General features: G+C 40.5%; 1 protein-coding gene across 1 annotated transcript in view; it reads left to right on the top strand.

Annotated features, from left to right (window-relative positions):
* DNAH11 (dynein axonemal heavy chain 11) overlaps positions 1 to 23,678 on the top strand; it is a 360,125-nt gene that overhangs the window by 166,579 nt on the left and 169,868 nt on the right. The window contains exons 45-51 of the mRNA XM_040260639.1: positions 7,251 to 7,424; positions 11,020 to 11,224; positions 14,157 to 14,322; positions 14,975 to 15,077; positions 18,375 to 18,614; positions 20,155 to 20,316; positions 20,572 to 20,765. Coding sequence (XP_040116573.1) covers positions 7,251 to 7,424; positions 11,020 to 11,224; positions 14,157 to 14,322; positions 14,975 to 15,077; positions 18,375 to 18,614; positions 20,155 to 20,316; positions 20,572 to 20,765 — 1,244 coding nt within the window. The remainder of the gene's footprint in view (positions 1 to 7,250; positions 7,425 to 11,019; positions 11,225 to 14,156; positions 14,323 to 14,974; positions 15,078 to 18,374; positions 18,615 to 20,154; positions 20,317 to 20,571; positions 20,766 to 23,678) is intronic.

Below are 23,678 nucleotides of genomic sequence, written 5' to 3' on the forward strand. Positions count from 1 at the left end.
TACAGCCTTAATTTAGGAGTGTATCAGCTTTAGCTTGCTGTGAGCTATCACATTGTTTTGGCTCAGGCTGCTGTAACAAAATATCATGCTCTGGGTGTCTTAAACAGCAGAAATTTACTTTCTCTCGGTTCCGGAGGCTACAGGTCCAGGGTCAAGGTGCCAGCATGGTCAAGTTCTGGTGAGGACCTTCTTCATGCCTTGCAGACAGGTGCCTTTTTCTGTGTCTTCACATGGCAGAAGGAAAGATAAAATGTTTTCTTGAGTCTCTTTGTGTAAAGGTACTAATCCCAACATGAGGGACCCACCCTCAGGCCCTCATCTCAATATAAATACCTCCCAAAGGGCCCATCTCCAGATACTACCACACTGGAGATTAAGGCTGCAGCATGTGATTTTGGTGAGGAGACAGTTCAATCCATAGCACATAATAGCCTGCTCATTGGTTTCCAGATCTCTACTCCTCTTTCTTCTGCCTAGTCTTACACATTCCCTAGGGTAGTCCTCATGAGCTATAATCAACCCCAGGCTGCTTCCTTGCCACTGTCCTTTCCTTTGGCCTAAAGCAAGGCTTTTACGCCTATACAACATTCCTAGCATGGTCTGTGACTTCTGATTTCTTTTCGGTAAACTCTTAAGAACTTGCATAGACACATGCAGGCGCGTGCACACACACACAATTGCTTAGACTTGTCAAAGTACAAAGTAGGAGTTTTTCACCTTTAGAAATTTACACATGTAATCCCTTCTTGGGACATCTGTGTATAGATTTTCTCATGTCATCTTTACAGTAATTCAAGGTATCATCACTATGCAGGTAAAGTAAAACTCAGACAAAGTAACTTGACTGACAGTCAATGACAATATCTGGATTCCCACTCATGTATGTCTGTCTCCAAGGGCCATCCTCGGTGCCTCAGGATGTCTCAGGGCCATAAGTGCTTCCATGGGCACCCCTGAATCTTTGAATTAAAAATAGATGGCATAAGTCTTCCAGGCTTCCCTAAAATATTTCCAGATATAAGTATTGTTCAGTCACTCAGTCATTTGACTCTTTGCTACCCCATGGACTGCAGCATGCTAGGCCTCCCTCTCTTTTACCACCTCCCAGAGTCTGCTTAAACTCATGTCCATTGAGTCAGTGATACCATCCAACCATCTCATCATCTGTTACCGCCTGCTTCTCCTGCCTTCAATCTTTCCCAGCATCAGGGGCTTTTCCAATGAGTTAGCACATCCCATCAGGTGGCCAAAGTATTGGAGTTTCAGCTTCAGCATCAGTCCCTCCAATGAATATTCAGAGTTGATTTCCTTTGGGATTGACTGATTGGATCTCCTTGTAGTCCAAGGAACTCTCAAGAGTCTTCTCTAGCACCAGAGTTCAAAGGAATCCATTCTTTGGCTCTTGGTCTTCTTTATGGTCCAACTGTCACATCCATACATGACTACTGGAAAAACTATAGCTTCGACTAGATGGACCTTTGTAGGCAAAGTAATGTCTCTGCTTTTTAATATGCTGTCTAGGTTATTCATAGCTTTTATTGCAAGGAGCAGACGTCTTTTAACTTTATGGCTGCAGTCACCATTCACAGTGATTGTGGAGGACAAGAAAATAAAGTTTGTCACTGTTTCCATTTTTTCCCCCATCTGTTTGCCATGAAGTGATGGGACCAGATGCCATGATCTTAGCTTTTTGAATGTTGAGTTTTAGCCAGGTTTTTCACTCTCCTCTTTCACCTCATCAATAGACTCTTTGGTTCTTCTTTGCTTTTTGCAAAGAAACAGATGGATGACATCATAAGGATGTCATAAGCAGACATCATAAGGATGTCATAAGCAGACATCATAAGGATGATGTCATCTGCATATCTGAGATTATTGATATTTCTCCCAGAAATCTTGATTCCAGCTTGTGCTTCATCCAGCCCAGCATTTTGCATGATGTCCTCTGCATATAAGTTAAATAATCAGGGTGATTATATACAGCCTTGATGCACTCTTTTCCCAATTTTGAACCAGTCTATTGTTCCATGACCAGTTTTAACTGTTGCTTCTTGAGCTGCGTACAGGTTTCTAAGGAGGTAGGTATGGTGGTCTGGTATTCCCATAAGAGTTTCCCACAGTTGTGATCCACACAGTCAAAGGCTTTAGCATAGTCAGTGAAGCAGAAGTAGATGTTTTGCTGAAATTCCCTTGCTTTTTCTAATGATCCAACAGATGTTGGCAATTTAATTTCTGGTTCCTCTGCCTTTTTTAAATCCAGCTTGTACATCTGGAAGTTCTCAGTTCACACACTGTTGAAGCCTAGCTGTTGTAGGGTTTTGAGCATTACTTTGCTAGTATGTGAAATGAGTGCAATTGTATGATAGTTTGATGATTCTTTGTCATTGTCCTTCTTTGTGATTGGAATGCAAACTGACCTTTTCCAATCTGTGGCCACTGCTGGCTTTTCCAAATGTGCTGATATATTGAGGGCAGCACTGTAACAGCATCATCTTTTAGAATTTAAAATAGCTCAGCTGGAATTCTGTCACCTCCACTAACTTTGTTCATGGTGAAACTTCCTAAGGCCTACTTGACTTCATGCTCCAGGATATCTGGCTCTAGGTGAGTAACCACACCATTGTGGTTATCCAGGTCTTTAAGACCTTTTTGTATAGTTCTTCTGTGTATTCTTGCCACCTCTTCTTAATGTCTTCTGCTTCTGTTAAGTCCATACTGTTTCTGTCCTTTATTGTGCCCATCTTAACATGAAATTTTGCCTTGGTATCTCTAATTTTCTTAAAGATATCTCTGGTCTTTTCCATTCTGTTGTTTTCCTCTATTTCTTTGCACTGATCACTGAGGAAGGCTTTCTTATCTCTCCTTGCTATTCTTTGGAACTCTGCATTCATATGGGTATATCTTTCCTTTTTTCCATTGCCTTTTGCGTCTCTTCTTTTCCCAGCTATTTGTAAGGTCTCCTCAGACAACCATTTTGCCTTTTTGCATTTCTTTTTCTTGGGGATGGTTTTGATCATCGCCTCCTGTTCAGTGTTATGAACCTCCATGCATAGTTCTTCAGGCACTCTTTGTTAGATCTAATCCCTTGAAAATATTTGTCACTTCCACTGTATAATCATAAGGGATTTGATTTAGGACATACCTAAATGGCCTAGTGGTCTGAATTTTGCTATAAGGAGTTCATGATCTGAGCCACAGTCAGCTCCTGGTCTTGTTTTTGCATACTGTGTAGAGCTTCTAACCATCTTTGGCTGCAAAGAATATAATCAATCTGATTTCAGCATTGACCATCTGGTGATGTCCATGTGTAGAGGTGGCCCTTGTTTTGTTGGAAGGGAGCGTTTGCTATGACCACTGCGTTCTCTTGGCAAAACTCTGTTAGCGTTTGCCCTGCTTCATTTTGTACTCCAAGGCTAAACTTGCCTGTTACTCCAAATATCTCTTGACTTCCTACTTTTTCATTCCAGCCCCCTATGATGAAAAGGACATGTTTTTTTTTTTTTTTTTTTTTTTACAATTAGTTCTAGACGGTCTTGTAGATCTTCAGAGAACCATTCAACTTCATCTTCTTCAGCATTACTGGTTGGGACATACACTTGTATTATGTGATGTTGAATGGTTTGCCTTGGAAACAAACCAAGATTATTCTGTCATTTTTGAGATCACATTTCAGACTGTTTTGTTGACTATGAGGGCTACTCCATTTCTTCTAAGGGATTCTTGTCCACAGTAGTAGATATAATGGTCATCTGAATTAAATTCACCCATTCCTGTCCATTTTATTTCACTAATTCCTAAAATGTCAGTGTTCACTCTTGCCATCTCCTGTTTGGCTACTTCCAATTTACCTTGATTCATGGACCTCACATTCTAGGTTCCTATGCAATATTGTTCTTTACAATATTTTACTTTCAACTCCAGTCACATCTACAACTGGGCATTGTTTCACTTTTGCTCCTGCCTCTTTATTTCTTCTGGAACTATTTCTCCACTCTTTTCCAGTAGCATGTTGGACACCTACCAGCCTGGGGAATTCATCTTTCAGTGTCCTATCTTTTTGCCTTTTCTTGTTGTTCATGGGGCTCTCAAGGTAAGAATGCTGAAGTGGTTTGCCATTCCCTTCTCCAGTGGACCATGTTTGGGAATTAAAAACAGAAGGTATTACAGCCAAGAGTAACCCAAATTTGTTGGTTTAGTCACAGTAGGTTCTGATATCCATGGTTGCGATGACCTGTGGGCCAGTTCTGCTACTTGTCACTAAGTTACTGTACTTTATATCCATAAATGAATGTGGCATTCACTTGGCCTCCTAAGTCTCATTTTGACCCTTCTCAGAGCCCACATTTCTTCAGTAATCTCCAAGTGCCTTTTCTAAAGAATAGTAGCCTCTCTTGCCAGAGTTAAGAGTGTTATGTGGCTTCATATGGTTTATCTCAAAGGCAAATTTACACATATGGATTCCTCTCCATGGAGGCCACATGCAGAGTATTCCTGTCTACCCCCAAACCTCATGACTTTTGTCTTTTTTCCAACGTTCTCCACAGAGTGTTTCCTTTTCCAGAGCTGTACAACCAAGTAAAATTGCATGAGAAGGATGTTGACAACTGAGATTTTTCTGCTCCTCATCATGATGGCTCACCTTCCTCCCAACTTGACCCTCTTTTCATCTTTGCAATTTCCAGACTTGGCAGCCTTCCGAGCCAGCTAGTCAAACCAGGAGCTGAGCATCACATGGTCCCCTTCCTGTCTCAGACACTCTCCCCAATTAGTATTTGACATCATCATCTTTAAATTTTCAAAACTGCTTTAACTACACAGCATTCAAAAGAGAGATTACGAAGCTGAAAACATGAATGAAGCAGATCCAAGAAATAGTCTTAGGAATAGTCATTTAGTCATCAGAGTTGGGTGCCTTCTATGAATATATGTCAGGGAAAGAAAGAGTCTAGGGTTTCTAATAGGCTAGCTTATTGAATCTTAAAAAAAATATATCCTGTCTATATAGTTATAGCTATTCTTCTTCTTCTACAGAAAAGGAACTGAAACTTAGATAAGTTAGCCTCCTTGGAGACACGTGGCTAATGTCTGAGGCAAGTTCAGACTGCAGCGGACTGACTCAGACCTGTGTTCTTAACCCCGGCTGTTGCAAACACCTTCCAAAATTGGTCCCTGTCATCCCTCCCGGAGCCTCCTATAAACAGCTGCTGTCATTCCCCACTTGACTTCTGAAGTAATCTCCTCACTGGTCTTTCTGCTTCTGTACTTGCCCCATCATCCATTATGCCTCAGCAGCCAGAGTGGTTTCTTTAATATAAATTGGATTATATGATACACTCCAGAATTTACAACACTTTAATGGATTCCTATTGCTTTTAAGATAAAATTTTTAAATCTCATTTACAAGGCCTTTGGCTTTGGCCCAGACTATCTCTCCCTACTTTTTCCTCAGCCGCTCCCTCCCCTCCAGCTGCACTGGCCAGTTTCTGGAATGCAGGTTCTTTGCTATGATAAGATCTTTGCACTTGTTGACTTCTTCCTGGAATGTTCTGCTCCTTAATTGGTGCCTGTTCCCAGAGATGATTCACTGTACATCCAGTTAAAATAGATGCCCTCATTACTCTCACTTCCAGCAAAGTTGGCTTTCAAGATACCTATTTATTTATTTCTGTGTTCATAGACTTCACCTCTGCTTCCACCATACTTCCCCTTCATTTCCCCCATAAGCTCTGTGAGGGCAGAAACCCTGTTTGTTTTCTTCCCCACTACGGGAACAAATGCATTTTAGTGAGTGAGTGAATGATCCAAGACTTGTCATCAAAATGACTCTGCTGACATCGTGGTTAGGTGAAGCCAATTTTATTGTAAAGTAGAAATCTCATGTGCATCCTGCCTACAAAGAATGGTACCAGATAAGGAATTTTTTTTTTCAATGAACTTGGTTTCTGACCAACTTCTGTAGGATGATTAAAAAGAAAAAATCCTATGACGCCAATCTGACGATAACTGAAATGGATCTAAATATGTGAGTAGTGGGCTGTAGGAATATGAGCTCTGCTTGTTGGGAAGGTTGGTGGGATCAGCTCTCCCTGCTAAGGCTGACCACATCTCTCAGCCCTAACTGCACCCTCCTACCCTCCAGCCATCCTATCCATCTCTACTCATGTGTCTGATCAGCCTGACACAAAAAGTGGGCTGTAGTCCATGGACTTAAGGACACCAAAGTAAAAGTAACTTGAAAAATTTCCTTGGAGCAAAATGGGAGTTGAAGTTTTAGATACATGTAAGGTTGGTGAATGTTTTGGAGAGCTCTGAAGCTTTGTCTGGTCATCCCGTAGGTACCGGAGGAGCTGTTAGTTGCTAGTACACAGTTGGAATTTCCCCATCTCCATTTTCTAACTGCTAATCTAGCAGCAAAGGGCTTCTACCTGCCATCATAGAAACAAGCGCCTTCTAGCAAGGAGAACCTGTTTCCTACTCCGTTATCTTTTCTGGAAGATTCTCTTACAGGACAGGAATCTGTGGAGTTTCAGCTCAACTACTGAGTTGAAAACCAAGTCCGTTCTTTCCCCTTCCCTCATGGCAGAGCTTCGCAGATTTCAAATTTCAAAGACCAACAAAATTTCATTAATGATTTGAAGGAATGAAATAGGGTTACCAACTGTTTGTTTTTCTAAATAAGGGCATTTATTTTTAAATTACCATTTATTATCACCACAGCTTTATAAAGGAAAGGATATTTTTAACACCAGAAGTTCTATGAAGGCTATAAGCTCAGCTAAAGAACAGTGAGTGTCTTAAGTCAATACTGTTACTAATTTTTTGAAGTATTCATTTGTTCCTATTTTCCCCATTTTACTATCAACTGAGGGAGACGTTGGTAGAAATAAACACTAGTGTTTGCTAACCACTGTCTTATAGCAGGGTGACTGGTGTGATAGCTTGTTATTAAACTGAATAACCTCAGAGTCATCTAAGGTTCACCTAAACTTACCTTGCTTTTTTAAGTTAACAATTACTGCCAAAAATTTGTACCTGATGCACGTATGGCAGTTACAGCTTTTGGCCTCAGTGGTATGGTCACTCATTATAACGTCCTTCTAATTGTTTTTCTTTTGTCGGTTATTCAGTCCTGTTTGTAATTGTGAACTATTTGCTGAAAACACTGTGTGATCAGCTGCACTTGCAGTGGCTTTGTATGTGTTCACAATTACCTGTAAGTCTGCAATAAGAATTTCTCTTGTTCTCCGTAGCTTTCTGGTTGTCAAGCTGAATTCAGTCAGTGGTGGCATAAAGAGATGAAAGCAGTGAAGTTTCCATCCCAGGGAACAATTTTTGATTATTATCTGGACCACAAAAGTAAGAAATTTTTGCCTTGGGCTGATAAAATCCCCCAATTTACTATGGATCCAGAAATACCTTTGCAGGTAGGTGTGGGCAACACAGTGATCTTCAACCGCATGATGCTGGCTTGAGCCTCATTTGTTTTTATGCCATCTTACTTTTCCTGCCTGATGGATGATTTCCTGTTGGTATGGTCAGCATATAACATATTTCCTTGGAAAGAAGAATCTGTTATAGGAACGACTAGGAAGATGGTTATATTTCTACAATTTCTTTTTTTCATTTCAACTTAATTCTGTGGTAACAGCTTTCTTTAGATTTTCCTAGAAATTGTGTGATTTTATAAAAATTGAAGGCATGTTTTTATTAGTTCAGTGAGGTTCAGTGAGTCTTACTTCTGACCTTACTTTACATTTCTTAAGCAGTACTTTTCACATAGAACTTCTTTCCTCTACCCCTGAAGCCATAAAATGAATGTTTCATCTTCATATTCAAAGATGTGTATTCCAATTTCACAGGGCAACTCACAAATCTAAATGAATCTTTATTGTTTTCTTAACTGTTTCTTTTTATAAATTTTCCTACATTTTTATATATCAAGTTATCTTTTAACCATTTTCTAATTCTTCAATCTGTTTTGCTTTTCATTATATTTCTTTCTCAAAATCACCTCATATTGATTGGCTTTGGAACTTATTATTTCAAGTTGTGCCCTATAAAATGCATATAAGTGATTGCCACACTAATTAGGAGGCAGTTACTGTGAAATAAAAGAAAATTCAATGTATGAATTTCCTGGAACTGAGGTAACAAAGTACCACAGATGTGGCTTCAACAACAGTTTTGGAGGCTAGAAGCTGAAAATAGAGGTGTTGACAGGGTTGGTTCCTTCTGAGGGATCTCTCCTAGATTCTGGAGGTTCACCTGCAGTCTTGGTGTCCTTGCTTTGAGGCGGCCTTAGTCAGCTCTTCACGTGATAGCACTTTCCCGTGTGTATTCTGTGTATTCACATTTTCCTCTCTACCAGTCACTTTGAATTTGGAGCCCACTCTGTATCAGCATGCTTAAGACACCCTAACAAACTGCCATAGAATTAGTGGCTTAAACGTCAGAAATTCATTTTTCTCAGGCTAAGATTTGGTTTCCCCTGCAGCCTCTGTCCTTGGCTTGTAGATGGTCTCCTCTTGCTGTGCCCCCTATGATCCTTTCTGTGTGTACACACTTTCCCTGGACACCATCCTGAAGTGTGTTCAAGTTTCCTCCTCGGACAAGAACACCAGCCGGATTGGATTAGGTAGGCCTCACTTAATCATCTCTTTAAAGACATTATCTCCAAATACAGTCACATTTCTGAGATACTGGGGTTAGAGCTTCAATAGTTGAATTTTGGGAGGACACAATTCATCCTATCTATAACCATGAGGAAACTCATCATTTTGCAAACAAGAAACTCAGAGGTAGGAAGGCCCTGAAACTGATGAGTTCTGTGACTTGGTGATAACACTAAGGATTCGGATCTTCCTGCCTTAGGACTGGCCTTGTTTAAAGACTGGTATCTCCTCAATCCAAGATAACTCTAGAGGTCCCAGGAGTTAGAAGGAAGCAAGACATGGAGAAAGAAGGCTTCTGTACTTTTTACTAATTGGGTAGAAACTTTCCAGAAGCCCCAGAGCAGACTGCCTTCTGCATCCATTTCTCCAGGGGCCATGTGCTTCCCCTACCCTAGTCTCAGGCCAGGTGATGAGGTTACCTTAATTATGAAAGTCTGCTCCATCCGCTTTATAGATTTTAACATCTCTGTTTTAGCTGAGCCTGTCTAGACCTCAGCCACCTAACGATATTATATAGCTAGCTGAGAGCTGAGGACTTGTAGTTAACCAAAAGAAACACACAAAAAGTGATATCACAAGGTTGATGCATCTTATCAGGGATGTATTTTATTCAACGGAGAACCTGTCAGGACCTCCTAGTCTTAACTTTATACACAGTTACACCAAATGTGGTTTTGATTAAAAGCTTCTTAAAGTGTTCGAGGAAAACCATGTTGAGTCAATAATAATAGCAAATACTAACATGACGTTATAATATGTCAGGCCTTTTTCTAAATGCTTTATTTCCATAGATTAATTTAATCCTTCTGACAGTCTTTTAATTCTCTTTTAGAAAGGACCGTTACTAGCCTTTTTATATATGGAGAAATTGAGTACTTAGACATCAGCTAATGTGTGTATGACCCATGCTCTGAGGAGCATTCTGTGCAGTAGGTAAGACAGGACTCAGGCTCTAGACAGATGTGGGTTTAAATCCAAGTACCGCCACGTATGCCTCTGGCCAATTTGTTAATATTCTCTAAGCTTTAGCTCCATTATCTCTGAAATGCAAATGATAACAAAACTCTCTTCCTAGATTTGTTATGAGTATCATATGATATATAACACGTGTAAACGGCTCAACAGAGTACCTCTCACATACTCAGCTCTCAGTAGGTATTAATTATCGATATTAATGTGTGGAGAAAAGAGCCAATATTAATAGCCAATTAAATAGCAAATGCGACATCTAGCAACAAGAAAGGAAAAAAACATGTTACAGAATTCAGTGGTGATTTTAAAGTCATCTGGGACTGTTCAGTGTAGCACAAAAGAGTCTGTGTCTTTCGACAGGTCCTGGGAGGGGCACTGAATTCAGTGAAGTTCTAGAATGAATGCTCATTGTCACGAATTTGGTCTTGAATGGTCTATAAAATGCTGATCTGTGGTCAGTGTATGTGAACCATGCAGGGAAGAACTTCATCCGTTACAGAGTTTGCGTGTTTTTCTTACGAGCTGTATAAATCCTGCAAATAGTTTTTTTTTAATCCCCTTTTTAATTTGCCCCCTCCCCAGTGTAAGACCTTTTCCACTCTCCTTAGTCCCCGTGCAGGCTTCTCTTTCCAGTGTGTCTACATCTGCTTCCCCTTTCCTTGAGCTTACACAGTGTATTCGTTTCTATTCCCTCAATCAGCTGTTTATTTATTTGTATTCTTTTTATTGTATTTCTGTAAGCCACCGCAAGTTTTTCATAAAACAATCTAGTATATAAATAAATAACTAATTTTCACAACAGAAGGATTGCTATAAAAATTTTTAACAGAACAGTGTACAGTAAGTATCACCCGTGCTTTGGACTTGTGAATATTTCGTGTAATGTTTGTTTCTTCCAAGCTGGTCTCTCCTTGCGCTGAACTCCTTTAGAGTGAATTGTGCCTAATCATTTTGCACATCAATCATTAATCTTACTGGGTGAAGAAATTGCTACCAATTTTTGTTTATACATATCTTGGCCTTTCACACGTTTCATCATGTCCTAAAGATTGGTGGGCAGTTTCTTAAGCATTCACTGTATTCCTTTATACCTAACCCAAGGTTAGGCAGAGTATAGGAATTTCCATGGTAGGAAGCCTTGGGTGCTAGCTCTTAATTGGAAAAAATAAATCAATTCCTTCTGCTATGGCATTTTGACAACACTACCCAATTTCTTTTCTCAAGCTATGGTGTCTGAATTGACCATTCAAAAGGAAACATTAAGTGGTATCTCTCCTACTGGCTGTCAACTAGAACTAGGAATGCATTTGGTCTCGGTTCTGAAATGACTATATGTTGGTGTAGGTACAAAATTTGGTCTGTTTCTCCCCACCAGAGAGCTCTGGTTCACACATCAGAGACAACTCGTCTTCGATATTTTGTGGAGTTGCTGCTTGAGAAAGGACAGCCGTTGATGCTGGTAGGAAACGCTGGAGTAGGAAAAACAGTCTTTGTAGGTGACATGCTGGCAGGTCTGTCTGAGGCTTATGTAGTATCCCGTGTGCCTTTCAACTACTACACAACGTCAGCAGCACTGCAGCGTAAGTGTTCCTTCTTTAATACTCCCGAAACAAGGTCAGATACTATCAGAGCCAGGACATGCAGCCCAAAGAGATGATTCCTTTTTCTTAGACATTTTGCTTAGAATGAATTTTTATTTTTCACCATTCTGGCTAAATATGCTTTGTTAAAATATTGTTATTTTGGCTTTTTATATCCCTCCTGGCTTTACTTGGGTTATTACTCTGTTGAACAGAAAGAATTTACATCAGCAGTTCCATTGCTTTGCCTCTAAACCGTTTGGTTAGCTTTAATCAATTTCATGGAGCCCTAGCAACAAAAGAATATGCTCAAGGAGGAAGGTACTGGTTACCTCTGCAAGCACGGGGTTGATTTAGTGGGGAATTCATTCAGACTGTCTTGATGAAATGACAGGCCCCCAGTTGTTAGTTAAATCTTAGAACTGTAAGAATAATTTTTAGCTGTTGAATACATGCATCAGTGTAATCAAAAGAACCACATAGATTTGGGGCGTTTTGAGTTTGGAAGGGCAAACAGAGTAGACGTGAGAAGTAGAGAAGAACTAGTATAAAAAGCTGAGAGCAGTGTCTGTCACTGTCCAGCAGAGCAGTGGGGTTGTGTCCTCTGAGGGCAGCAGTTCCTGTTGTCCACTGCTTTATGAAACCTGCTGCCCTGAGCATGGTTTCTTTGTGGCGTGCATTGTTGCTGGTTCCTTAGCCCTATCAGTAGAGATTAACAACCTGTTTTCTTATCATTTAAATCATTAACTCACCCAGGAATGATTGTGCTGTAATCTCTTTCTTAATCAAGTTTGTCTTCCTCATCTTTGTGAGTGGAACAGTTAAAAAAAACTGACCTGGAAGGTTTTCATTCATTTCTTCAGTGAATATGTATCATTTATCTACTTTATCCCCAGACACTGTGTATAATACATGCTTTTCATTGTGGACACAGAAGAAGGGATCACTTTATCACTTGTAAATGGAAGATTAGGGCTGCAGTTCAATAGTTGAAGGAAGTTCAGCTTGCTGATTCTTGGGAGGGTTACAAGCATGAATAGATTTAGACATTGCCTATTAGCATGAGGAATAGAAAGAGCTAGTGTACTCTAAAGAAAGGATTTCAGACCTTTGAGATGGGATGGTGTATAGGCAAAAAGGGAACTTAGGCTAGAAGAATCAGCTTAAGCAAAGACATGAAAGAGAAATTTGTGGGACACATTCATTTAATTGAATCTCTAAGTTGATCAAAGCATAGTGATCAGGTAGAAGATAGGGCAAAGGCTGGAGTGGCAGGCTGGAGTTATAGGTGGAATGCCCAATTGTCTCGTTTGCTGAAGACTGGGAAGGTTTCTGAGATAAGGGACTTTTAGTGCTATAACTGGGATCATTCCAGGCAACCAGGGATGGCTAGTCACTGAGATTGTAGCTAATGTGCAAGTGGAAAAGAACATATTTCATATAGTAGGCAGTGGTGAACCATTGATGGGGAGCAAGGGGTTGACAAGATGCAGGCTCTACTTTGGGCTTTCCTGGTGGCTCAGTGGTAAACAATCTGCCTGCAATGCAGGAGACCCAGGTTTGATCCCTGGGTCGGGAAGATCCTCTGGAGAAGGAAATGGCAACCCACTCCAATATTCTTGCCTGGAAAATTCCATGAACAGAGACATCTGACCCTGCAGTCCATGGGTTTGCAAAAGATTTGGACATGACTTAGTGACGAAACCACCACCACAATAGGCTCTACCTTAGGAGGAGAAGTCAATGGTGGAGAGACCAGTCTCCTTGAGCAGAGTGTTAGCTGAATGAAATGGTACCCCGGACTAGAGCTTTAGAAGGAAAGACAAAAGGAGGAGACGTGAGGTGCCATTTACAGGCTGTGCTTAGACAAATCAGGGACCAGGAAGGAAAGATTAAATTCAGCCTTTGCATCTGGTTGATTGGGAGTGTTAATCCTGTTGGTAGGAGCACAGAAGGCTAAAAAGAAGTGATGGGTCGAGAGTAGGGAAGAGGTATGTAAAATTGATTTTGGGAACAGGCATATTTGATGTTGGCCAAACATACAGTTGTCAGTGGCTAATAGGAACTGACGTTCAGCAACCATTTGGAAATGTAGATATGCTGCTTGGAAGAAGGGTTTGTTAGTTAATTTGTTACATATGTTTTTATTTCATTCATTCCTATTTTCATTTAACAAGTTACTTGCTGTAGGTGTTATGAGGCATACAGAAATGAAAATGACAGAGTTCTTGTCCTCAAGCTATTTATACTTCATTCAGAGAGTAGGCAAGTGACTAGAAACTGCATCTCAGGTCCATACTGTCAAGATTTTCTGTATTTGTGATTTCCTCTCAAAAACATACCAACACCAAGTCAGATAGGCAAGTGCAGAAATGTAACTTGATGTATACACAGGATAATACCTGCATATAGTATCCTCTTATACTTCTGTACCGTATGGCCCAAGAAGAGAGATGTGAGAAATTCTTGACTGTCCCTAGACTCTAGTACGAGGAAGATAAAGAAGGACTTACTGACGGGTTCTGGGTGGACTGGCAGTGGTTCATGAATGACGGTAGGTGTAGGGGGGAAGGTGTGAAGGTCAGCAGTGAAGGTGTTGTCTCGGATGTGATGGCCAGTGTGCCCAATCCTGCAGCTGCAGACTCTGGGAAAGGAGTCAGGGTGAGCTCCAGGAGAGTATTACATAGAAGGAGATGAACAGAAACATGTTTCTGGGATTAACCTGCAGAAAGGTGATACTGAAGCCGCAGAGTGGATGAAACAGGCAGAGGATGAGGAAAAATAAGAAAAAAGAACTAATGTTCTATTTTGTATTTACATATAAATACATTTACATATAAACAGAAGTTTATATATAAATATATTTACATATAAACAGAAGTTTACATTCTGTTTTATTTGATTGGTGGACAGAATTATATATTGGTTTCAGGAATTCTTGAGAAACCTCTAGAGAAGAAAGCTGGTCGTAACTATGGTCCAGGAGGAAATAAAAAGTTGGTTTATTTTATTGATGACATGAATATGCCTGCAGTGGACTCATACGGCACTGTCCAGCCCCACACTCTGATTCGACAGCATATTGATTATGGACACTGGTAAGCGATTCTCTGTGTTTCATTTTCTCCTGAAATCTAATTATTATTACTATGGATAAAAGTTTTTAAATAGAATCACCCCAGTTTCTTCCTCTTCTGAGAAGCATCTTCTGTGATACTTTTTTGGGTTTCAGTTTGCTTCCCCCATTGCTGATCTTAAATGGAATAGATTTTCTTTGCATCATTGGAAGAACTGGATTGAAAAGTATCTCAGAAATGTAAACTCTCCAGTTAAAGCTTAAGGTCCTTAATATATTAACTCACACTCAGTTACTTAGGAGAAGCTTGACATTTTCTGTAAGATGTAAACATCTGGTAATGTCTGGGCATCACAGTTGACAGTCCTTGATGTTAAGTAGGGGAGAGCCCCTGGTCTCGCTATGAGTATTTTTAACCAGACTCACGTGAATCAATAAGCAGCAATAATACCTATTGATTTAGCTCCACGTGTTGATTCTGGCATCAAAGGAGCCATGTAGTTTTCAGCTTTCCAAGCTTTAGTTTTTATCTCTCAGATAGGCTAACAAGTTCAACATCACAGAGTGATTATAAAGATCAAAGAAAACAATTTATGCTGAAGTCCTTTATGAACTGGTGGGATTTGTTGTTATTTTTAACTTTGGGATTTAATGTTCTGTTTTCTATCTTGCAGGTATGACAGACAGAAAGTGATGCTTAAAGAAATCCACAGCTGTCAATATGTTGCCTGCATGAATCCAATGGTGGGCAGTTTCACCATCAATCCTAGACTACAGGTAGAGTGTCAATACTCATACATGGTTGATCTTGATTCTTAGTGCTTTGGGGGTAAAGATTAGGATGTATGGTTCTACTGTACATTTGGTGAAGCATGGAAGCTTATTTTAATTAGTAGAATTTTTAAGGCAGTTTTTGGTTTATGAAAAAATGAGCTGAAAGTACAGAGTTCCCGTATATTCTCTCGCACCCTGTAACTCATCTACAAAGACCTTGCATTAGTGTGCTGCCTCTATTACAATTGATGAGCCAATATTTATAAATTATTAAGTGAATTGTAAAGTTTATGTCAGGGTTCGTTTTTTGTGTTACATATCCTGTGGCTTTTGGCAAATGTACAGTTCCAGGTATCTGTTATTAAAGTATCACACAGAGTAGTTCGCTATCCTAAAATTCCCCTGTGCTTCACCTAGTCAGCCCTCCCTACCCCAAAATCCCTGGCCACCATTCATCCTTTTCCTGTCTCTATAGTGTTGCCTTTTCCAGCGTGTCCTGTAGTTAGAATCATATAGTATGTAGCCTCTTCAGACTGGCTTCTTTCCGTTAGCTTAAATATGCATTTAAGGTTCCTCCATGGCTTTTCATGTCTTGATAGCTCATTTATTTTTATCACTGAGTAATACTCATTGTCTGGATGTTCCTAGTTTGTTTATCCATTTACTTATTTAAGGATGCTTTAGGAGGTATTAAGAAGAGGTGGCAAAAACACATAGAAGAACTGTACAAAACAAGATCATAATAACCTGGAAACCACAATGGTGTGATCACTCACCTAGAGCCAGACATCCTGGAATGCAAAGTCAGCTGGGCCTTAGGAAGCATAGCTATGAACAAAGCTAGTGGAGATGATGGAATTCCAGCTGAGCTATTTCAAATTCTAAAGTGCTGCATTCAATATGCCAGCAAATTTGGAAAGCTCAGCAGTGGCCACAGGAGTGGAAAAGGTCAGTTTTTATTCCAATCCCAAAGAAGGGCAGTGCCAAAGAATGTTTAAACTACCACACAATTGCACTCATTTCACATGCTAGCAAAGTAGTTCTCAAAATCCTCCAAGCTAGGTTTCAACAGTATGTGAACCAAGAGCTTCCAGATGTACAAGCTGGATTTAGAAAAGGTAGAGGAACCAGAGATCAAATTGCCAACAACTATCGCTAAGGGTCGGACATGACTGAGCAACTTGACTTTCACTTTTCACTTTCATGCATGGAGAAGGAAATGGCAACCCACTCCAGTGTTCTTGCCTGGAGAATGCCAGGGACGGGGGAGCCTGGTGGGCTGCCGTCTGTGGGATCGCACAGAGTTGGACACGACTGCAGCGACTTAGCAGCAGCAGCAGCAGCATTGGATCACATAAAAAGCAAGAGAGTTCCAGAAAAACATCTACTTCTGCTTCATTGACTACTCTAAAGCCTTTGACTCTGTGGATCACAACAAATTGTGGAAAATTCTTCAAGAGATGGGAAAAGCAGACCACTTGACCTTCCTCTTGAGAAACCTGTATGCAGGTCAGGAAGCAACAGTTAGAACTGGACATGGAACTACAGACTGATTCCAAATTGGGAAAGGAGTACATCGAGGCTATATCTTGTCACCCTGCTTATTTAACTTATATGCAGAGGACATCATGTGAAATACTGGGCTGGATGAAGCACAAGCTGGAGTCAAGACTGCCAGGAGAAATATCAATAACCTCAGATATGCATATGACACCACACTTATTGCAGAAAGCAAAGAGGAACTAAAGAACCTCTTGATGAAAGTGAAAGAGGAGAGTGAAAAAGTTGGCTTAAAGCTCAACATTCAAAAAACTAAGATCATGGCATTCGGTCCCATCACTTCATGACAAATATATGTAGAAACAGTGACAGATTTTATTTTCTTCAAAATAGAGAGCTCCAAAATTACTGCAGGCAGTGACTGCAGCCATAAAATTAAAAGATGCTTACCTCTTGGAAGAAAAGCTATGACAAACCTAGGCAGAATATTATAAAAGCAGAGACTTTACTTTTACTTTACTTTTTCGATAAAGATCTGTCTAATCAAAGCTGTAGTTTTTCCAGTAGTCATGTCTGGATGTCAGAGTTGGACCATATAAAAGGCTGAGCACCGAAGAACTGATGCTTTTTAGCTGTGGTGTTGGAGAAGACTCTTGAGAGTCCCCTAGACTGCAAGGAGACCAAACCAGTCAATCCTAAAGGAGATCAGTCCTGAATACTCATTGGAAGGTCTGATGCTGAAGTTGAAGCTCCAGTACTTTGGCCACCTGATGCGAAGAGTTGACTCATTGGGAAAGACCCTGATGCTGGGAAAGATTAAGGGCAGGAGGAGAAGGGGACGACAGAGGATGAGATGGCTGGATGGCATCACCAACTGGACATGAGTTTGAGCAAGCCGTGGGATATGGTGAAGGACAGGGAAGCTTAGTGTGCTCCGGGTCATGGGGTCACAGAGTCAGACACGACTGAGTGAATGAACAACAGCAATGGTTGTGTCCAGATTTTGGCAACTAGGAATAAAGCTACAGTAAATACTTATGTGCAGGTTTTCTGAGCACATCTAAGTTTTAAAATAATAATCACCACCACTGCCACTGTGCATACAACACTCAGTGTTGTTTGCTTGCTTTTGTGTAGTCAGTGGAGACTCAGCTGGGTGACTCTGCTGACCTAACCTGAGCTTGTTCACATGTTGGGCAGTTAATTGTCAGCTACTGAGGGTGGCTCTGCCTGGAGTGATTGTAATTGGGACAACATGGCTCTGTGTCATGTTTCTCTCATCCTTGGGTAGGCATGTAGAATTCATTGCAAAGATAGAGCTTTAAGAGGGCTAGTGGAAACACAAGCCTTTGACAGTGACTGGCACCCTGTTACTTTTGTCTCCTTCTGTTGCCTTTATCAAGTCATACGGGCACTCTGAGAGTAAGATTGGAAGGTACTGCTAAGTTACATCACAGTGGGTATGGATACAGGAAGAGATGAAAAATAAAGTGCCCCTCCCTGTTTTGGTCATCTACTGGAAAGTAAAGGTGAAAGTGTTAGTTGCTCAGTCATGTCTGACTATGACCCCATGGACGGTGACCCGCCAGAGTCCTCTGTCCATTGGATTTCCCAGGCAAGAATACTAGAGTGGATTGCCATGCCCCTCTCTAGGGGATCTTCCCAGCCCAGGGATTGAACCTGGGTCTCCTGCATTGGCAGGCGGATTCTTTACCGTCTGAGCCACCAGAGAAGCCCCAATCTACCAGTGCCATTACATTTTCTATTTTATGCAACTCTCATGTTTGTTTTTGTTTTCAGAGACATTTCACAGTGTTTGCATTCAACTTTCCATCGCTGGATGCACTGAAAACCATCTACAGCCAAATCCTGAGTTTCCATTTCCAGCAGCAAGCATTTGGTCCCTCAGTTCTCAGGAGTGGCCCCACTTTGATACAGGCAACAATCGCATTCCATCAGATGATGGCGCATACATTTTTACCCACGGCCATTAAATTCCACTACCTCTTTAATTTGAGAGACTTGTCAAACGTCTTCCAGGTACCTCGATGACTCCGTGTTTATGTGTCTTGAGTGGGGCACTGACTAAAATATTATCAGTGGGGTTCATTCATAGAACTTAGTCTAAAACGATGCTGCATACTTGAGCATGTATTCTTTCATTTTCTGTAATAAGCTTTATGAAGTATGGCAGGTTTATTAATCCCATCTTATCAATGAAAGTAGCAATTCCTCTTAGGTTGGTAGAGACTTAGCAATAGAAGCTAAGGTGGAAATCTTGGCTCCCTATTTCAATGATTCCATATAAATATTTGAGTGTCTCATTTTGTGCAAGTAAAAGGGATGATTTTCATTTTTTTAATATTTAGGTGATATGCTTTTTAAACATACATCAAGAGAAAATATAATTTCTTAAATTCCTGTTTTGGTTTGGCATTGACACTTAACTCACTTACCCAGTAAAAGGACAGTATGAATGTATATGATTTGAAAAGAAAGTTCCAAAGAGAGAATTCAAAACCTTGAAAGTTGGAAAATATCCAACTTACATGGCCTATCAGTAGAGTAAAAGTAATTGAAGAATTATTTATGGCTCTAAGTTCATTTGTGACAGAAGTAGTAAACTGGTGGAATATGAAAACTTGATGAGACGTCTCTGTATTTGGTGATTTTTATTTCTTATACTTTTATAACCCTGCTTTCTAAATCACTCCACAGCTGCCTCAAAACTGTAACCACATTAGGCAAAAGCTTTGTCTGAATGTGGACCATTCCTTTTCATCTTGATCTTTCTTGCACCTGCCTGAAAGACTGCTCAATTAAACTGTCTTTAAAAGCAGATTTTTGATCATAGGAGGGAAGGGAGGCCGAGAAGTGAGAGACCTCTCTCCTCACCATTCATATGGAGTCTGTTGGCTACACCGAACACCACCCAACAGTTGTTTAGCCTTTTACAGCTAATTCTTTATGACTCCCTTGGTGTTGTCCCTAGAGCCCAGAACACAGTGACTCTCCCCATGAGAATGGGGTCTATATGAATCCAAAATATTGAAGAATAGTGTTGTGGGAAAGTGAGAATCAGAATGTTTTGACTACCCACAAAGTGTGCATTCAGACAGTCGACTCTGGATCTTATATATTTCATCTGTAAAATTACTGTCCTATGACTTTCTTGTTAGCTAGTTTTAGAAACTGATTTTCCTGAAGACAGTAGGTACAAGTTCTAAGATCAGATATTTAGTTCCTGGGCTGACTCTTGAAATACAGCCTTAGCTCATTCCTGGAAATATGCATAATGGTAGTTAATTCTTTAATAGACTTCCCTGGTGGCTCAGTTGGTAAAGTGTCTGCCTGCAATGCAGGAGACCCATTCTTTAATCCTTTTTACTGTATAGTTAATTGTTTAAATGTTGCTTATCAGAGACCACAACTACTGATATGTAATACTATTTATAACCCTTCTTGTAACTCAGTAAATTGCTAAATTCAGCATGCAGTTAAAGAATATGTTAAAAGAAAGTATTATCTTGGAATGTCATCACCTTTTGAATTTTTAATTTTTTCTCTTCTTGCCTTTTAGGGAATTTTATTCACCTCTCCTGAGTGTTTAAAGTGTCCAAATGATTTAATACGCCTATGGCTTCATGAATCTTCTCGTGTTTATGGAGACAAACTGATAGACACAAAGGACTGTGATTTGTTTCATAAAAAACTGCTGGAAACTGCTAATAAATACTTTGAAGTAAGCAAATGAATTCCAAAGGTCACTATGTGCTCTGGCACTATTGGCTCTTGGGCAGAAATGGGATAAGGATGTGAATGAATTTTATATATGATTACCTTGCTGAAACAGCTGTGACTCCAGATCTGTACAGGGGAAGATGACATCCACCCATGGGTTGATTTACAAGCTTTTCCCTGGACTGGTCACTCTGCCTCCAGATGAACCATTTCTGGAGGTTGACATGACCGTATTTTTCACTTCCGCCTCCTGCAGGGTATAGATAGCCATGTGCTGCTTCAGCAGCCCCTCATCTATTGCCATTTTGCTAATGGCGGCCGAGACCCGTGCTACACGCCAGTGAAGGACTGGGAGGTGCTGAAGACATTTCTGATGGAAGCACTGGATGACTACAATGAACTCAATGCCGCCATGCACCTCGTTTTATTTGAAGACGCCATGCAACATGTGTGAGTTGATGGACTGTGATGCTTTTGCACAAAGTAAAAATGGTTGGGTGTCCACAATTGTTATTCAGTAGATCTTACTGAACACTCTGAACTATCAGTTGTTTTGTTTGTTTGTTTGTCATCTGGGATTTTTTTGAACTATTAGTTCTTGTTTGCCATACAGTATAAAACTAAGTTTCTCCATGAGATTTATATAATATTGAAACCCAATGTTACCTCAAAAAATGAAAAGACAAACTTGATTGAGGACACAAAATAAAAAAGACAAGACACAGCCCTCTTCTATGACATAAATATGTCACATACCTGTAAGTGCAGCCACTTACCGTATCATAAGCAAAAGGCAACTTGTAGAAGACCTCAAGAATGTACTTGTGTAGGAAGGAAATTGAATTCTGTGCTAGAGAAAATTGATAACCTGAGTTAGGTAAGACAATTATCTTTTGCAAAAAGTCATTCCAATCCCCTTAGCTTCTGTAACTATAAATATATGGGCCTGATTCAGAGAAGGTCACTAAGCTTGCATTCAACAAACTACAAGAATGTCAAACACAATTCTTTGTATAATAGTAGATAATTTTTATATAAATGAATAAATAAATGATAATAGGTTTAGGTGTCATGGATCCATTAAAAGACTATTAAGTGTCTATATGAATTATGTCACAATAATGTCTTACATAGGTATACTATTTTTTGAAGTGTCATGAGAACCATAATTTCATGTTCTTTCACTTGTACCTCTGTTAGGGAAGAGTATGAAGAAAGAGGAAGGTAAGTGACTTGTTCAAAGTTAAAGTTCATAAGTGGCAGAGACAGGACAGTCTCATGCTGATTTTCCTTGGTTAGGAATATTTACTGAGTGCCATATGAGTGCCAAACAGGAACATTGCCAGCCTATTCAGTGTGTGTCTAAGGCTCAGTTGTGTCTGACTCTTTGTGACCCCATGGACTGCAGCTCGCCAGGCTCCTCTGTCCATGGGATTCTCCAGGCAAGAATACTGGAGTAGGTTACCATAGCCTTAGGGAAGAATATGAAGAAAGAGGAAGGTAAGTGACTTATTCAAAATCTTAAAAATTTGTAAGTGGCAGAGACAGGATGGACTCAAGCTGATTTTCCTTGGTTAAGAATGTTCATTGAGTGCCTGCTGAGTATCAAACAGAAACATTGCCAGCCTATTCAGTACTTATGTGCAAGTTAAGGAAGAAAAAAGGGAAGGCCATGTTTTCTGGGCAGAAAACTAGAAGGCCCCTTTCCTGAGGTAGTGTGCCTGAGCAGGCTCTCACCTCCTAGCTTGGGTGCCTTTGCGGTGCGCAGGTTGTGCGACCGTCCGTGACATCTGCTGTCAGACATTGCCCAAGTACTGGGGAGACAGCAGCCAGCAAGATAATCCAGTTATTTCTCTAATCGAGCTCATCTTTTAGTGATCCCATGGGATGCTTATAAGGATATGAACAAATAAGCAAGTGAGGAACATGGCAGAAAGTGATATATCCTGCTGAGGAATAAAATCTATTGATCCTGAGCAATAAACATGTGAATTCCCAAAGAGGGACTGGATATCTCTGTGAGGAGGTGACATTTAAGGTGAGACTGAAATGACATGCAGGAGCTCAGCATGGAAAGATCTGGAGGAGGAATGCTTTAGGCAGATTTCATGCGGCCCCTAGGCTGAGTGTCCAAAAGCAAAAAGAGGGTCATTGTGACTGTAGCATGGAGAAACAGGAAGGGCATATGGCAAGGTGGGGAGGTGGACACAGGCCTCATGTGTACAGGGTGTTTTCTTGTAACCAGAGGAAAGGGGGGTTGTCTCTTTCTAAGTGCAGTGTGAAGTTCCGGGTCAGAGTTTAGCATGGGAATGACAGGGTTGGTTGAGTAGTCTAAACAGCTGGCCATTGCTGCTGCTCTGTGGGAAGTCGATGGCATCTTCCCTTTCTGTCCTGCTTCCCAGTAACTGTCATTTCTCACTGGCTGTACTGATGTGCTGGAGCTGCTCTGACAAAACGCTGCAAACTGGGAAGTTTAGGAAAACAGATATTTATTGTCCCACAGTTCTGAGGGCAAGAAGAAGTCTGAAATCGAGATGTCAGAAGGGCCATGCTCCCTCAGAAGGTGCTGGGGAGAGTCTGCTCCAGAATTCTTTCCTTGCTTCCGGAAGTTCCTTGTCTTGTGACAGCCTGAGTTCAGTCATCATGTGACTTTCTCCCGTAGTGTGTGTCTGTATCCAAATTTCTCCTTTTTATAACGATGCCGGTCATATTGGATACACCCTACTCCCCTATGACCTCATTATAACCAATTTCTTCAATCACTCTATTTCCTAAGAGTCTGTATTTTCAGGTACTGGTGGTTAGGGCTTCAGTATATGCATTTGGGGGAATGCCACTCAGTTAGTAATACTGGTTTTTCTAACAAGTGATATTTGGGCGAAGATTAAAGTAATGAAATAAGTCAAGAGAGAAGGAAGTATGTGAGGAAAGCAATTCAAACAGACCCAAGAAATGTGGAGAATTCGATTTTTAGAAGAGTCACTCCTTAAAATGTTGAGCCCAAGTGCCTAAGAAAAACTTGGGAGGTTTCCCTATCATCATTTATTATAAGCTTCCTACATATTGATTGTTTTATGGATCCCTTTGCATTGACAGTCCTCTGATTAGCAGACAGAGGATGCTTCCATTAGAATCTCTGAGCATGGTGATAAGTGAGTTATTAGTAATGCTGTTTCTGGTTGGGTTAATGTACGCTGGCCGTCTGTCATGACTCGTGTGGAAGAGATGTCTTGTTGGCGCTGAGGAGTTGTCCCCTGTAATCCTTCAGCACAGAGTTCTCAGTGACCTAAAAGGAAAAGCTGCTGCTTTGATTAGGGATTATGAGCTAGAAACTGATTTACTGCACATCAGAGATGATTTCAG

Source organism: Oryx dammah, unplaced genomic scaffold, assembly GCF_014754425.2.
Source record: "Oryx dammah isolate SB20612 unplaced genomic scaffold, SCBI_Odam_1.1 HiC_scaffold_18, whole genome shotgun sequence".
Taxonomy (NCBI): domain Eukaryota; kingdom Metazoa; phylum Chordata; class Mammalia; order Artiodactyla; family Bovidae; genus Oryx; species Oryx dammah.